Source organism: Bombyx mandarina, chromosome 10, assembly GCF_030267445.1.
Source record: "Bombyx mandarina strain Sakado chromosome 10, ASM3026744v2".
Classification (NCBI taxonomy): Eukaryota; Metazoa; Arthropoda; class Insecta; order Lepidoptera; family Bombycidae; genus Bombyx; species Bombyx mandarina.
Window position 1 is genome coordinate 9296968 of NC_143217.1, and position 18336 is coordinate 9315303.

Below are 18336 nucleotides of genomic sequence, written 5' to 3' on the forward strand. Positions count from 1 at the left end.
CCGTTGCACCATAATTGAGGTGACATCTGCCATGTACTTTTGTCAGTTTTTTGACTGTCAGTGATCACTTTATTGGTGCAATAAATTAATTAATTAATTAAAACCAAGTAGTGTCAGCCCTAGCAATTTACTCTATGAACACGAATTTCGTCCCCATTAACCGCAATTTCCAGTTAAATAGAGATAGCACCTATTTCTGCTTTTTTTGCTTAAACTGGAATGCTAAAAAGGAATGCTTAAAAGCTTTAAATTGGATAACAAAGATACCCTCAATCTCTCAGACTCAATCATTTTGATCCTGATATAGCATTTTAAACATCAACAACTACCTTAAAATTGTTCATCAAGTTGGAGTTTGTCCCTAATCACCCCGTTTTATCGGTAATAAGTAAATCAAATAACCAAACTACTCCTCTTAATATCTCAAGTATTATGTGTATAATCTACCGGCTCACTGAATTTGGCCCCATTCTTTTTTGATTTTCGGATTTTTTTTATTTTTATCTATTTGTTCGTCGTTTGGTCGTTAATGTTCGAATATAAAATGGTTTTTTCGTCTTTCATTATTTATAATTAATTAAACAAATGATCACTCTTAAGTCGGCCCCCTTACTAGATATCTTAGATTAATGAAATTTGATCAATTGTCGTTTGTTCGACGACTATTGGTGATTGTTCGATCATAAAAACAATTAAATTCCCAATTATGAATTATTTTATATCTAATAAGCAAACCATCACCTTACGCCTACATTGCGCATGGGCCGGTTTTGTCAGTCAGCTGGCAATGGCCGTATTTACTAGCGTTTTGTTAACAGGTACGTTTATACTGTTTAATTATTTCCTAAGTAGTTTAAAAAAATATTGACAACTTCAACAAACTTTAACAATACTTCAACAAAAAAATGTCAGTGAAGACGGCCAATTACTCAATAGATTAGCGCGGTTTTAATAAATTCAGTTATTTTTAATGATATTGAATATTAACAAGCTTGTAGAAATTTCAGTGATTTCTAATTATTCTAATACCGGTCACTCACATTCGCACGAATACGCAAACCCGCAAGTGTAGGACGACATTTGCAAATGATTATGCAAAGTTTTCGCTGCATTCGTGGTTTTCCAAGCTGTGTCGGTTTTTTAACAGACATCAAAGCGCGCGAACCGCGATCCTTCGCGTAGTCTCCCACACATTCGTGTGACCAGTTGCGCCCAGGATTGCGAAGGCAACGGACGTTTCGCTATTTCCATAGATCGTGACGTCTACTGTGTAGCGTATCTTCATCAAAAGAAATCCCATAAAAACAGCATGGCTGTTAAGGATGTCTGGGAAAGAATTAAAAACTCTTTTTTGGAGTTTACTCCTTTAGAATCGATTTACATATATAGGCCCGGGGTATGAAAATTATGGGGACCAAAATCGTACTAGCATGTCACACGAAATGCGTTATGCGCATTTCGTGTGACATGCTAGTACATGCGCCGGCAGTCCGCCACAAAGCCTCGTACTGATCGCGCGTTTCTCTCATTATTGTATTTTCATATATTTGTTAGTCGTTTGTTTTGTGTCTCGTTAATTTGTTAATAATCTGTAGTGTATCGTGTTGTCGTAATATAGAACTATTTCTCGTATTGTTTCGTTTAATTTTTTATATCCAGTAAACTCCAGTCGTGCGTCGGAGCGGACACACACACTTTTTTTTGGAGTTTACTCCTTTAGAATCGATTTACATATATAGGCCCGGGGTATGAAAATTATGGGGACCAAAATCGTACTAGCATGTCACACGAAATGCGTTATGCGCATGTCACACGAAATGCGCGCCGGGCTGCTGCGCCGGCAGTCCGCCACAAAGCCTCGTACTGATCGCGCGTTTCTCTCATTATTGTATTTTCATATATTTGTTAGTCGTTTGTTTTGTGTCTCGTTAATTTGTTAATAATCTGTAGTGTATCGTGTTGTCGTAATATAGAACTATTTCTCGTATTGTTTCGTTTAATTTTTTATATCCAGTAAACTCCAGTCGTGCGTCGGAGCGGACACACACACTTTTTTTTTTTTTTTTTTTTTATTGCCTTGATGGATGGACGTGCTCACAGCCCACCTGGTGTTAAGTGGTTACTGGAGCCCATAGACATCTACAACGTAAATGCGCCACCCACCTCGAGATATAAGTTCTAAGGTCTCAGTATAGTTACAACGGCTACCCCCACCCTTCGAACCGAAACGCATTACTGCTTCACGGCGGAAATAGGCGGAGTGGTGGTACCTACCCGTGCGGACTCCCAAGAGGTCCTACCACCAGTGATTACGCAAATTAAAATTTTCTTCAAATTCTCTTCAATGTTCTAGTGACGAATTAAAAAGGAGGAGAAATTCGTGAGACATTCGTAAACAAGTGTAGGAGGAAGCGCAAACGGGTTCGCAAATTGAGTTCCGAACCCATTTGCACAGCCGCTAAGCTTGCGAATGAATGTTTGACGGCCCTTCACATGCGCGCATGTCAGTGGCCGGCATCATAAACAGACAACTACAGATGTATGGATAAATAAATATAGTATCGATATTTTTTGAAAATATCAATACTGATATCGATCGATATATCGGTATGATTTAATAGAAAATATTCGTTTTCATTTAAATTTTAATAAATCAAGAACAATTATTAAGAAATTTTAAAAAACGTAGTTTTAAGAAACTTAAAAACCAAATTTTAAAACCACAAAGCGAGTCGACCTAAAACAAAAAATACACACATTATATTTTTTTGAAAAAGATGTGTTAGTATAAAAAAAAGTATTCTTTTTTAGGATTTATTCATCTTAAAACATATAAATGATTATTGATCTGAAAAAAATATCGATTTTTATACATTTTCGATACTTGGCTTTTTCTATCGATATATCGAAATATTAAATATCTATCAAAAATATCGACACATTGAAAAAATAATAGGTATGTATAGATATTTTTTCATTATCAATTCATAGATGAGACAAGTGTAATTTTAAGTGTATAATCTATGGTGTAATTCGTAAATGTAACATGGTCAGACTTTTTGGCGGGAACGCGAGGAGTGAAGTTGTGTGATTTGTTTTATTTTGTCTATTTAGTGTTTCTTCAGGTTTAAATGTGTAATAATGGTGGTTTATTAACTGTTTAATATCTGTGAAAGTTCACAAATGTGGGAAAATGAAACAAAGCTGCTGGACGTAACTTCTCGGGTTCCTCCAAAAAGTCCACTGAAAAAATCTCAGTAAATGACCACCATTTTACTGCGATTATGTTTCATCCCATATCATCTCATTTCATTAAATTTCATCCCAGTTGATTAATGTCTCAAATTAATCATCTTCATTTCATTTCACTCCATATTATCATTTTTCATAAAATTAAGAAAATAAAGTAAAATAAGACATGACTTAAAGGTCTTAGTTACCAGGTCATAAAATCTCTTAAAAAAAAAAAAATGTAACATGGTCACAAAGTTTAGTAAATAATGTACCGTACATAATATGTGACATAAAGCATTTAAATAAGTTTAGTGACAAAAGTGTAAAATTTCAATAGCAGATTTCCAATTCGTATATTTACCTAAAACACATAAATTAATTTATCAGATAAGATTATGTTCGAAAATGGTATACACAATTTTTATTTTGTTATTTAATGTAATTTTGTCGACAAGCTCTTTTGTAAGTGATATTACTAGCAGTTCGTTTGGAAAATATTCCGAAGGAATTATAGCTGCATTCGGTGATTTTAATTCTGACGAATTAACTGACGCCTTCGTTATTAAAAATAGTTCAACTGTCAACGTTTTTCTTGCATATGACAAAGAGCCTTTTCTAAGGCCATCCGAATTTACATGCAACTTTTCTGATATTGTTATCACTAGTATTGTACCAGGAGATTACGATGGAGATGCTTACATGGATATACTATTGACCACTCAAAATGTAAACAATACTTCAAAATTTCACAATGTGAGTATACTTTGGGGAGGTATGCCCACATTAAATTGTTCTGATGCTCTTCAAACGAAAGCAGTAACATTTGAACAGCCATTAGTCATGGATTACAATCGAGACATGATCTTAGATTTGTTTGGTATCAATGTTGAGGGCAAACGAGTGTTTTGGATTTTTGACAAGTCACGTAACAAACCCAAAGAAGAACCAATGGGAGATGAAAAATTATACAAAGAAATCAAACAACCTCACTCGCATTCTTTTCTGGACGTAAATGATGATGATGCAGCAGATCTCTTGATAACTACCACATCCGAAGTTGAAGTGTGGCTGAATGAAGATACAAATGGGTTTAAGTATGACTATAGTATTGAATTTTTGATTGGCCATGCTGCTATTTATGGCCAGGCATTGTTTCTAGATGTTTCTTTATCTGGAAAATTTTATTTGGCTATACCTGTATGTTATGACATTGATTGTTTCAACAGCACTATTTTAATATATGACAATATTGAGTGGCATGATCTCCAAGTGGACTTTAATGATGGCAAAGGAACGTTATGGAGATTTACTCCTCCAAGAGATGAAATTTACTTAGACACCATTACAATGCGTAGTGGTGATTACAATATGGATGGGTACCCTGATATTTTAATGGTACTAAGTCCGACCCACAGTAATGACACTAGAGTGTTCCTACTTCATAATATACCATGCAATTTACCAGGATGTAAATTCGTTAGAACATTTCAAATACACTGGGATATGTTTGATTCATTTGGTAATGATATTGTAATGGCCACTTTTTACGATTTTTATATGGATGGAGTTTTAGATATAATTTATGTTAAGAAAAATTATACATCTCAAACACACACAATGCATTCATTTAGAAATGAGTTAGAATATGATACCAACTTTATCAAGGTTATTGTGGTCACTGGCTTAACTAATGCTATAGTGCCAATCTTAAACACTACTTTATACAAGAGAAAGGCTACTTTTGGTAAGTTTTATTCAAGGACAAGTAATTTTTTTTATTAACTGCTGTTTGGTTTCTTTGTTATAAATAGCTTTTATTAATTTTCAGGTACTAATTTACCAGGACCGAAAATTGGATACAATACATGGTCCCAAGAAGGAACTTATAGAACAGGTGTTTGTGCACAGTTACCGCAGTCTGCATATTTTGCTTTACAACTTCCTTATTCCATATTTGGTCTTGACAGAACACCAAACTTTGTGGATACACTAAATGTTGGGCTATCTGGCTATTCCAAAAGTTGGACTCAAATTATTCCAAATTCTCAAATAGTTGTAATACCTGTGCCACCTTATGATCCATCTCAATGGAAAGCACAACTATTTGTTACACCTAGCAAAGTGATTCTCAAAAGTGTTTTTGTACTAACTGCAATTATAGTTATCATAACAGGGTGTGTACTATATTTGCATTGGAAAGAAAGAAATGATAGACAAGATATCATCGAGATTGATGATCAGACCTATGTAAAGATATGAATTAAATGCCAACCTTTAACACTATAGGACATTTTCACTCTATATTGTGGTTAATGATGGGGTCTGAATTTATTGGGCCAAAAAAAACCAAGCTTGTTTAAACCTGTTTGCAATTGCTAGTGTGCAAATGTTTGTATACTTTAGAGATCTACTACTTTCATTATATAATTAATATGTTAAGGTAGACCTGTATTGTATATTAGTTGTATATTTTTTGTTAATAAAAATTTTGCTGTGATACTTAATTTTTCTCAATAAAAAAAAGGCTTATTTCTCGTATTTTTAAAAAGTGACATTACTAAACTTTAAAGATTGTTAATAATATTACATACTAATTAGAATTCATAATATATAATGTGTATAATATTAGTCGGGTCACTTCAGTCCATAAAATTGTAGTAAAATATGTAAAAAAAAAGGTTATATTAATATAGCGTGCAGACATGCAAGAACGCCTCTTATGTGAGAGTGAAGGCATCCTCCAAACTTTTCCATTTGTCTTTATCTTTGGCGATTGTCTTGCAGTTTTTACCAACAATTTTTATTATATCTTTGTCCCAACGAGTTACCGGTCTTCTTTTCTTTCTAATACCTGCAGGCCCCCGCCATAACGAGAGTCTACAGGTCCAACGGTCATCGCTCATCCTAGCTACATGGCCTGCTCAGCGCCACTAACTTTTGTCAGAAATTTAGTGCATCTAAAACTAGTCGTCATCGTCGTAGTAATTTTAAAGTCGTCGTGGCCTAAAGGATAAGACGCCCGGTATATTCGTATCGAGCGATGCGCCGGTGTTCGAATCCCACCGGCGGGTACCAATTTTTCTAATGAAATTTAACAAATGTTCATGATGGACTTCCACGGTGAAGGAATAACATCGTGTAATAAAAATCAAACCCGCAAAATTATAATTTGCATAATTACTGGTGGTAGGACCTCTTATGAGTCCGCACGGGTAGGTACCACCACCCCGCCTATTTCTGCCGTGAAGCAGTAATGCGTTTCGGTTTGAAGGGTGGGGTAGCCGTTGTAAATATACTGAGACCTTAGAACTAATATCTCAAGGTGGGTGGCGCGTTTACATTGTAGATGTCTATGGGCTCCAGTAACCACTTAAAACCAGGTGGGCTGTGAGCTCGTCCATCTATCTAAGCAATAAAAAAAAGGGTGCGTGTATACTTATCTACGCGCGTAAGTTTTTTTTTTTAAATATTAAATAATTTATAATAAATATTTAACGTTAATAATTTAATAATATTTAGTATAAATTATATTAAATAATAATTTTGTCATTTATATTACTAAAAAATGAATGCGCGATAGTTCAATTGCGGCTATATTCAGGCTCGCCAAGTTACGTCGGTCGTATTGTAATGAGCGATTAAGTGGGCAAGTTCATTCTGTTAATTTTGTGTCACGGTGCGCGCGCATTGTAAAATTTCAATCTCATCAGTTTTTCATAACGCGCTTAAAGAAGTATAACTTAAAAAAAAAAAAAGTCTTTTCCAGTGTGATATTGTGTGGCATTTTTTGTAATTTTTTTTCACATTCGTAATGCTTCTCTCCATACTTCGTTTATCTGATTTTGTTCTTTACGCATAGCGCGTATTTCCACGTATGGCAGCCGTAGGTGATAGAGGGGAGCAGGCATGTGTCCATTAGTTTCTTTTTTAAATTAATAGGCATGGTTCCCTTTAGTATGTCACTAGAATTTTTCCATGCTCCTGAAATTCTTCGTTCAACTTCTAATTCATTGTTTTGTTTTCCAAAGGAAAGTTTGCCTGGGTTTAAGTAACTATCTACCTACGTATTCTAATGGTTTCTCGTCGAGATATATGGGATATTTTATACTGTTGGACATAATTTTTGTTTTATTTAAATTCATTTCACTTCGTAGCTCATTGTTTTTAGTGAGTGTATCATTGATTCCATATCTTTAGCACTTTCGCATAGTAGAATAATATCGTCGGCAAATCTTGCATGGTTGATGAAATTGCTTAATGATTAAGATTCATCCTTATTCTTTCCCAATTTAATTTGCTGAAGACCATCTCCAGTATCGCTATAAACATTGTCGGGGATAGTGGGTCGCCTTGCCTCACACACGCCTCGCCTTATGGGTATCGGTGGTCCTATTGTCTCAAGTTTAACTCTACTTGTGCAAATACTTTATTATTACTATATATTTGTTTTCAACGCGTTGTGAGCTTAAGACGGTCCATATAGAAGAGTGTCGGATTTTGTCGAAGGTTTTCCGATAATAGATAAACACCACGTAGAGTGGTTTCTGATATCCACGTCTAAAGTCTAAAGCGAGCTTGCTCTATTATTTTTTTATTGCTTAGATATGTGGACGAGCTCACAGCCCACCCGGTGTTAAGTGGTTACTGGACCCCATAGACAACCACAACGTAAAATGCGCCACACACCTTGAGATACAGTTCCAAGGTCTCAGCATAGTCACAACGGCTGCCCCACCCTTTAAACCGAAACGCACTACCGCTTCACGGCAGAAACAGGCGGGGCGGTGGCACCCACCCGTACGGACTCACAAGAGGTGCTACCACCAGTAATTACGCAATTATAATTTGGCGGGTTTGATTTTTATTGCACGATGTTATTCCTTCACCGTGGAAGTCCATCGTGAACATTTGTTAAGTACGTATTTCATTAGAAAAATTGATAGCCGCCTTCGGGATTCGAACACCAGTGCATCGCTCGATACGAATGCACCGGACGTCTTATCCTTTAGGCCACGACGACTTCAAATCTTCAAGACTTCTATTGATTGCTTTTCCTCTATTCTCTTATGCTCTTTTCGATTATCAATGAAAAAAGTTTGAAGAGCGTGGGCAGCATACTGATAGGGCGATAATTGACTATATCAGTGGGATCGCCCTTTTTTTTAGAGTAGAATCATGTCTGACTCTGATCTTTGATTCTGCCGGTCCTGGTAAGCCGGTCTTCGGAATTTCAATTTTCTTTTCCTTCGAATTAAGTAAAATAATACCAAAAACCTTGTAAATTTAATTATTTTATAATTGATTTGGCAAAGTATAGTTCATATTCTCGAATTTTATCCTCTCGGGTAAAAAAAATTATATATATTATGTATAATTAGGCAGCGGCTTGGCTCTGCCCTTGGCATTGCTGAAGTCCATGGGCGACGGTAACCATTCACCATCAGGTGGGCCGTGTGCTCGTCTGCCTACAAGAGTATTAAAAAAATATATATACGAAATCGAAAAAAATCATTACATTAGATATATACAAATAGGGCCAATTCCCATATATAATTTGATTAATTATTTACATGATTATTTAATTTTTAACTGATTTTCTTTTAATATTAATAATTAATTGATCCACAGAGGTATTAAATTGAATTTAGGGGACGATTGTTTAAAGTGTCTGCAAAGCAATTCGGCCGACGGAAAGTGTCTGGGAGTATTGGCGACTTATTTTTAAGGATATTGCCCAAAATATACGTAAAACTCAGCTTTCAGAAAATACGTGAGACCTGATTTTATGTGCCTTGAGTACCTGATATCTGAAAATTGGCCGTCTAAGCAAGGTAGCAGGTAGGCATGCGTTATTAGTACAAACTAACACTACGCAATTGGCCACATTTCGTTCGTCAGAAAATACGTGACATCTGGGGGCCCTGGCCTCTATTACCAATGAGTTTTGTTAGATACTACCAGTCAAAAGTAATTTAGACTATACTGATATTCGATAAAAAATAGTTAATCACCTTTAAGTTTGATAGCCAAAGTAGTACTGGAAAAATCTAAAGAAACCCTATCTGATGAAGTCTAAAGAAATGAATGTGACGCATCGTTAGCCGACTCAAAACTTGCAGCTTATAATAGACGCGCTAGTCATCGCATTATCCGATTATTGATAAATGATTAGGGTTATAAAATCAAAACAAAGGGGTACACAAAGTGAGGACACATTTTCTTTCTACCGACTAGTCCTTTTAAACTGGCTTCAAAAAAGGAGTAGGATGGCAATTAGACTGTATTTTTGTGAACCTCAGAACTTTTTTCTCGGCGAACTGATTTTAATGGTTCTTTTTTTTCTGAAAGGTGGTGCTTCTCATGAGGTGCTATTTAAATTTAGATCAAGATTTGATTTCATTAGTACTTTTTAGTTATCCTTAATTAGCTTTGGAAAAGTTAATGATATTTTCATTTTATAACGTTGGAGTCAGTTTTCTTTTATGTAACAAAAAAATGAAGCATTAACTATTGAACGATATTATAATGAGCATAATGATTTAGTTGTTGCTCAAAGTTCTTTCTCTTTCCAGAACTTTGATTCTATAGAAGCTTATTTATTGATCACTAGGCCATTATCCGATGATGGGGTATTCGGATTTCGGTGATGGGGTATTCGTTGGAATGTTCGTTCTTTCAAGGTGTGAACTTTGGTATTTCTACTGGTCATATAGCGCATTTGTCAGCCAGCATCGGCAATTAATGTCATCGTGCCTATTTCTGCTTACTTAAAATTATGCCAGACATTCGCTGTGATTGTATCTTGCAAGATATATGCATGTATTGTAAAGACAGTGTAAGTTATGAACATGACCCAAATAACAAATAAATAAAATAACAAAAAACATCATTAACATGAATAAATTGGTTTAGTACACTTCACAGACTTGCTGATACTATGTCATGTCAATCCATGGGCTTACGCATTTTTTTAAAATATGAAAGCGTTGATAACCTGCCTATAATTATTATGTAGTACCAACTAGGTACTTTAGATTACCAATCTTTGAACCATACAAAATACCCAGTCAGGTTTTTTTTGTATAAGAAACAGAGTAATAAAAATAATATTAATTAACAAAACACTAAAGTATTATATTATTATTCGATATACCATAAGTACAATAATGTACCATATTGTTTCGTACTGAAACAGATTTTTTTCTTGTTTCGTATATTTTATTATTATCGAGTATTAGGTAAAGAATATATTACATCTTCAAGACAACACAAGTCTTAACCTAGGCGCAGTAAGGTTCGATCTCGCCTGTAGACGGCCGACTAGCCAAAATTATCCAACGCAAGTCACGCTTAAACATAGAACCAGCGACAATATATTCATCGTGTACCAGTCAAGGGACAGACGGTCCCACCTCCGGAAACGACGCTGAGCCCAGGGAGCGCGAGGCAGTGGAAGGATCGGTAAGTCTTCAGGCACTTATTTCGTTCCTTACTGTACACATATTAAACTTTTCAAAGTGGCATTCGCATTATAATATGCCAATATATAAATTAAACATTGTAGTAATAATCAACTTCTTTAGATAACTAATCTTTAAATCGTACAAATCAGGTCATCATGTCAGGTGTTTTTTTTATCCCCCCGGTGAAGGTCAAGGAGCGACCCGAGCTCGCTGCCAGCTCTCTCACCAGCGGCACCGTCTGGGCGGCCCGAAGGCTCGGTCGGCCGGGTGTCCTTGTGGTGAGCTGCGCTGTCTGGTTGTAGTGTTGACCGCGGTAACCCCCTTACCTCATCCGGGTTCTAACCTCTGACGGGATCGGACGCTTGGGCGAAGAGTTTATGGGAGTCATTTAGTGGATAGGGTCCTGAAAACATCCTTGGGCCCGCGATTTTGCAGTCGCGAACCAGTCCCACATACCCCGCGCGCCCCCTAGGCGCGGGGCCTCGTAGGAATTTCGGACCCGGCCCAAAAAAAAGTCTTTTTTGTATAAGAAACATTATTATAATATGAATTAACAAATACTAAATTATTATACAGTATATTATTGAATATAATTAAAGTGGCACTCAGCACATGACCAATAAATGCATTCTGTGATATATTTGATATTAACATTTGACTTAACGATTTAAATAAACTAAATAGTTTCCCTTACTGTCCCGATTTCATCTTCTTTAGTCTGGTTCTAATCGTAGGAAAGCCAGGTCTCGTGTTGGGATCTTCTGCCCAGCAGTCCTTCATGCACGACACGATGTAGTCGTCGATGCCGCCGTCGATGCTGCTCGTGTCCGGACGAAACAACTCTTCGCCGTCCAACTTCGGCCGCTTCAAGCGGTCTATTATATCTGAAATGTTAATCCACGGTATATACGAACGAAATATAACTTACTGCTAAGCAGTAACTCAAAATGTATTATGTACTTTTTGTTTTCATTTAAAGGCTCACCTTTGGGCTCCATTGCGACATTTCCAAAAGGGCCTTTTCTCGCTATCACTTCGTATAGAATAATCCCAAACGCATAGACGTCACCTTTTTGCGTTCCGCCCACGATGCCATTCGGGTTGTTTAATCCTCTCAACAACTCTGGTGATTTCCAAAGCAAACCTGTAACACGTCACGACTGTGTGTTAATGCCGCAAATTATAAGAACTCGTACAATTTAAGACTATTATTAATATTTAGCTATTTACTTTATAAGCAGCATTTTTTATTTATGTGACTATATGCAAAATATTTAATTCCTACACCCCAGCAGAGGGTAATAGGAAGGAATGATGATGATGATGATGATGATATGCAAAATAAGCTTCGCAATCTTTAGCTATTTTTATTGCGGTGTCAAACAATAAAGTTTTTGAATATATCCTGTGCCCTTCAATCGTAGTATCCGATCATTTATTATAATAATATTATAATAATAAGGTTCATGCACCTCTATAATATTGATGTTCTCCAATAAACTTGTTTTCAGCGCAATATTTCAGCTCACGAAGACCAAAATCAGCTACCTGAATGGATAAATTAAACTATTTATTTCACACAAACAACAAATACATCAAACTACTTATTCACCACGTTATAAGTAACATAGTCTAATGTAATGAATAACATAGTTAAAAACGATCGATCTTTGACGTTTAAGGTAATATGGTTTATTATCTCAAAGCTGAACTTACTTGTAACATCCATCTTGATGTAACTACACAATTCGAGGATTTAAGATTTCCGTGAAATATTAAAGGCGATGAATGAATGAAGATCATACCCTGGAAATAAAATAGACAGGTGAACGCTTTCAAAAATCTCAACTTTGAAGGAGTATTGATTGGTACAGTAATATCACAATAACTCATAGAAAAAAACAATCATACCTTAATGAGATCGTGAATAAGCAAAGATATTAACATCTGATCCAATTTGATATCTTCGTTTTCTATTATATCCTGCAAATTATTTAGAATATGTACTCGTAACACTCAAAGGTCACACACATTTAAAAAAAATTGCTTAATTAGCAATAAAGTTAATTAATACAGGCAACAGATCTAAGCGTTTACCTATTAGGTAAGAATATTTATTTTTGAGAAAACTTTTTTTTTTCTCTCTTTTTATCTACAACCAGTATCCAGTACTTTTATTAGATGAGTTGAAATTTTCTAAGTCAGTAAGAGCGTGACTCCAGCGAGCCATCTACTCTAATAAAATGAAATGAGAAATCTTAGATTAATTTATTTATGAACACTCCTATCTATACGCAATTGTTAACGTTATTACAGATTGCCTACTGATTTTTTTGTATCTACATGTATATATACGAAACAACACAAACAGTCAAGTACTATTTTGTGACTTAAAAAAACGATTTTTGTTTGTATAGTATCCTATAGACATTATTAGTATTACATTACAAGTATTAGCGTTTACGATGAAACAAAATATAGGTACAGTCGAGTTGCCTATTTGTTCCAAAAATATGTCAATAATGAAATTAAAGATGCAATAGGATACGCAAAACGATTCTAAATCTTAGATGTCACTGCTTTAGGTTGAATTTCGATAAATTTGTTCGAACGCTTATATCTATTCCCGGGTAGCCTGAGGGCCTATTCCAGGTATGTGCGGACGAGAGTACTCACATACAAGCTCCCCTTGGCACAGTAGTCGGTGAGGATGAGCACGCGCATCGGCTCCACGACGGCGCCGATGAACGAGTTGAGATTGTCGTGACGCAGCTCGCGCAGCAGCCGCATCTCTTTCATTATGTCCCGAGATATATCCTGAACAGATTATACATCGAGGGGTGACATTTCGCTTAATACGCGACATTTATCTTTGTAATTATAGGTCCGTATTATTTGGTATTATCAGTGGCATCAGCAGTTCGATGTTTTGAATTGAACTTCAATAAATTTTAGTCCATTGAAATATTAATAATAATAGCTGAAGAAGTTTTTTTGTTATGATATTTTAAACTTTAAATGGCTCTCCTGTGAAGTTGCAAAAATTTCGCTAAAACCAAATAGCCTTTCACCCCTCGATATAAACTAATTAAAACTAAATTAATATTGTAATCTCGAGTTCGTTATTTAATGGTAGTGCTTGAGATTATACCTTTTTTATGATAAATTATTACCTTCTCTTTAGAAAACTTCAATTTTTTTATCCTGACTAAATTCCCTCTGTATTGCGCCGTCGTGGTGAATTTTTGTGGGCACATTTCGTATGATATACCGCTCGCTAGACATAACTGTAACGAAATATACTATTCAACCTAATGTCGGAAATAAAAAACCTTGAAACTAGTGAAATTAGCGGGATCTACAAAAACTAAAAAAAAAAAAAAAAAAATTAAAAATGCAAGCATATCTAGTTAATTTTGCTTTGTACACATGCAGACGAGAATACAACCCATTTCACAGAGTGGTTACTGCTACTAATAAAAATGGACAGTGTCAATCAATGTTCAATCTTTCTAAAAACTGGATATACTGAGTGTCGTAGTTGGCGTTACTGATTGCATGAGATAAAATAAAAACAACATAATATTATATACCTTACTGGGCGAGCACACGAGGCCGTTGTCGGAATATCCGGTAACTTCCTGTGCGTCTATTTCCCAAAGAAAACCTTCTGTTTCTTGTTTGATCTTCCATTTTCGGTATTTGCTGACCGTGACGAATAACACACAAAACAAAGTCACCGCCAACGTTCCCGTCAACGCTAACGGTAACGTCAACGTTATCAGCGAGTTGTGCCTTGGACATTTCTCGTTGTTAAAACCGCAAGACGGTTCGTCCTCCGGTTTCACGCTGTCAGGCCAATCGATCGGTATACGAGAATTCAGTTTGTAATCCTGAGAAAAAAAATCCACGTCCAAATATTTTAACCGTTTCCGTTTAACTACGTACATGTGACGACAACAGAGTCAATAATGGCTTAAAACAATAATTTTATTGGGTAGACAGTTTTTTTTAGACAGTGTAGGTAGGCAGCGTAGATTAGTTTCCTGGATATACGCGTACGAACCCGAAACAAAAAACCAGTCACGAGTTTGGGTGTTCGAAAATGAGTTAAAGCCAACAAAAAATTTTCGTTCACGGAGTGTTGCAAAAAAAATGGTGGCCACGTTTGTCTCCAAAACCGGCCATGTTACGACTATTCCTCTTGAGGGACAAAGGACGGTTAATGCAGAATGGTATGCTAGCATTTGTTTGCCACAGGTCGTTTCTGAACACCGTAAAGAGAACTGCAACCGCCGCATCATCCTCCGTCACGACAATGCGAGTTCTCACACCGCGCACAGAACAAAAGAGTTTTTAGAGCAAGAAAACATAGAATTATTAGACCATCCGCCGTACAGCCCCGACCTAAGCCCTAATGATTTCTATACTTTCCCTAAAATTAAGAATAAATTGCGTGGACAGAGATTTTCATCACCTGAAGAAGCTGTGGACGCCTACAAAACGGCCATTTTGGAGACCCCAACTTCCGAATGGAATGTTTGCTTCAATGATTGGTTCCATCGTATGGAAAAATGTGTCAAATTTCGCGGAGAATACTTCGAAAAGCAATAAATACATTTTTAAATAGTAATGTTGTGTCACTTCGTTAATTCCCGAAATTTTCAGTACTGCCCTCGTAGAAGAAAAAAAAACGTTGAAGCAATCAAGTCTCCCGGTTTACTTAGCGTCCGTGACCCAACTATTTATATACCCATATTCTAATCTATATTTGTATTTTAACAGTTTATAATAGTAATTCGTTTGTCTATTATTTTTCTGTCTTGTAAAAATAATGGGTACTCACCGGAAACTCTTTACTGTTTTGCTGGAAATGAGCAACCGGTATCATACTGTAACTGCAGTTTCTATCAATCTCGTTGTTGATCGGCTTGAAAGCGAGCAAGGAGAAATTTCCCTCGGAATCGCCACGATCATCTAAACGTATCGTCAAACCGGACACACCTGTATAGAGAGAATGTACAATTATCATATTATTTCGATCATAACTTAAAAGAAAACTTTGGTACTGAGAAACAGACTTTAAAAAATTATATTGTTGTTGTCTGCCTGAGACTTCCTATGTGTAACAATAAAGAGACAGCTGCAGTTTTTCTATCTATCTTTCATTCACTCCTATACTGCCCCTAGGCTGCCCCTATGCCTCGCCACAACGGCCAGTCCTACGCGGCCTGCATCCAGCGGATTCCCGCGCCCTTCAACAGGTCGCCAGTCCACATAGCGGAAGGCGTACCCACGATAAGTCTTGAGCTGCAGTCCCAACTCTATATAATATGAAACGTAAAAATCGATATTCCGTATAACCCTATCACTGTATAACATGAACCGATTATAATATTATGATCCTGAAATTATTTACGAAAAGCGACTTTAGTTTACAGAATGTAGTATAGCTTTCAGTTTATTCATTTGAAAATGTGATTTTTTTACATGGAAAAAAGACGAAAAAATTGGCAATTTTCGTAATTTTAGAAGAATCATATTAATATTACAAATAATATTTAAAATATGTATATAGGAATGTAGCAGTGTACTACTTACTGTATATACATAGATGTGTATAAAAGTGTTTATCTACTCTAGTTCATCGAGGAAATAGGGCATACTTTTATGGATCAAACGCAACCCGCGTTTCCTCTTAAGCGTCAAAACATATTAAGCGACATTTTTTTTTTTTTTTTTTTTCCTACCTAATCTGATAGCCCTAGGGGCTATTTCAGCGTAACCCTAGCTTTAGTAGGTGAGCTCACGGGGCTCAAACCTGATGACGTTGCTAACACGAACCCTAGCAAGAGCCGTGCTTCGCAGAATCTACCACCGGATCGGAAACGCGACCCACTGAGAAGATCCGGCGAGAAACTCAGTGAGCTGTGTCTGAGAGTTAATTTACTCGTCGAGCCCTTCGTCGCAAGCGACGGGTTCGACGAGAACGGTGACCGGTGCTTGAAGTACCTAAAAGCACCGTTAGTGGATCGGGAGGATCCGAGATGACATGTTTTGGGCGACGTCGACTGCTTTCCATTCTGTCCGCAGGATCGGAAATGTGTCATTTTTGCACTTTACCGGAAAGCCATTTAAAGTTTAACTAGATAATGAGTTTTTTTTTATAACGCCATCTTGTTGTGTCTTTAAGTTGCCCTCAATTAAGAAAAATAGTATTATTATTCGCCAATAGATGTCGGGAAGAGTTGATTATTGAAAACACGAATAAAAAAAACCTTTCCTGAAAATAAATCGTAGCTAGATCGATGTATCGCCCCCGAAATCCCCTGTATACTAAATTTTATGAAAATCGTTGGATCCGTTTCCGAGATTCAGATTATTTATATAAAAGAATTGCTCGTTTAAAGGTATAAGATAAGATAAGATAAGATATAATATCATTACAAAAAAAATTCTTCAGCTATTTCAATGGAGCGAACTTAACTACAGTTCAATTAAAAACATCGAATTGTTGATGCTAATACCAAATAAAAGGCACCTTTAATTACAAAGACAAATGTCGCGTATCAAATGAAATGTCGCTTAAGCCTTTCATCCCTCGACATCGTTTTGGTATGTAATACAATTTGACTTACTTTTGTATGGCGAACTTTTAATCATCTTCGCCACAATGGCTGTTCCGTTAGTGACAATATTCGTTAGTTTGGCCTGCGTCAAGGGCTCCTTTTGAGTTTCCTCCTTGATTATTTCATCTAGAGCTTTAGCATACAGCTTCACCGAATCATACAAGTACGCAGCGTAAATGGATACAAACTGAAACAATTAAACTCGCATACGTATTAATCCTTTGCTTGAAAATAATTTGCTGTTGTTGCCTTGAACACGAAGTGAAAATTCCACCTAGCAAAGTATAGTTTAAAAAGCAAAAACTAAACGCGCTTTAATAAGCAACCCGAACTAGAATTAGAATGAACTTTTTACTATCTCGGTGATGGTTCTGGTCAGGATATTAGGCTAGGATAATTTAAACTATTGTGTATTTCCATCGATCTTTGATATGTTTGAAGATTTCCAAGTGGATGCGACGTTAGAAAATTGGTGAAAATTGCCTTGATAGATTCCGTCACATAGCTGGACATATACAACCCAATGGTCTATAGTGGAAGCAGTCCGCTGTCCAGTACCAAATAACACACATCTATTACGCTATATTCCACAAAAATATGGTTGCGTCGCATATGGAGCTTTACAGTTGCTTATCTAAGAAGGGAGAGACCACTGAACACGGAGCCACTCAGAATGTGCCGCACTTTTGTTATGTTTAAGTCTGTGGCTGGATTTCGTTTGGCGCATACTACATTGAACCTTAACTCTTGAAATAGGTAGATCAGTACACCCGCGATTGTATTTCAATCAACTTCAATCAACCGCGAATGTAATTCAGTCAACTGTTTAATAACTTTGTACGACCATTTGAACCTGGTATCTCTTTAAATAATTTATCTCGATACTCAAGAGACCAATAAATATCTCACGAGAAAGAGAAAAAAACTAGACACGAATTAATACTAAAAAAGGACTAGTAAAAATCAAATACTTTAAAGAATATTTTATATTACAACGTCCATCAATCAAA

At 36.2% G+C, this 18336-nt stretch overlaps 2 protein-coding genes across 3 annotated transcripts in view; one reads left to right on the plus strand and one right to left on the minus strand.

Annotated features, from left to right (window-relative positions):
• Window positions 1-3052: 3052 nt before the first annotated feature.
• Window positions 3053-5733, plus strand: LOC114250601 (T-cell immunomodulatory protein). Its single transcript, XM_089730614.1, has 2 exons — window positions 3053-4978; window positions 5063-5733. Exons 1-2 carry the CDS (start codon window positions 3640-3642, stop codon window positions 5491-5493), a joined length of 1770 nt encoding a protein of 589 aa, XP_089586740.1. The 5' UTR covers window positions 3053-3639; the 3' UTR covers window positions 5494-5733.
• Window positions 5734-11258: 5525 nt separating this feature from the next.
• Window positions 11259-18336, minus strand: part of LOC114250604 (receptor-type guanylate cyclase Gyc76C) — a 33642-nt gene continuing 26564 nt past the window's right edge. For both annotated transcript variants that reach the window (XM_089730606.1, XM_089730605.1), the window contains 10 exons: window positions 17336-17513; window positions 15544-15701; window positions 14291-14590; window positions 13871-13984; window positions 13374-13514; window positions 12609-12680; window positions 12414-12503; window positions 12170-12245; window positions 11683-11841; window positions 11259-11581 (listed from right to left, as the gene is read on the minus strand). In XM_089730606.1, coding sequence (XP_089586732.1) covers window positions 11388-11581; window positions 11683-11841; window positions 12170-12245; window positions 12414-12503; window positions 12609-12680; window positions 13374-13514; window positions 13871-13984; window positions 14291-14590; window positions 15544-15701; window positions 17336-17513 — 1482 coding nt within the window. In that variant the 3' untranslated portion in view covers window positions 11259-11387. The remainder of the gene's footprint in view (window positions 11582-11682; window positions 11842-12169; window positions 12246-12413; window positions 12504-12608; window positions 12681-13373; window positions 13515-13870; window positions 13985-14290; window positions 14591-15543; window positions 15702-17335; window positions 17514-18336) is intronic.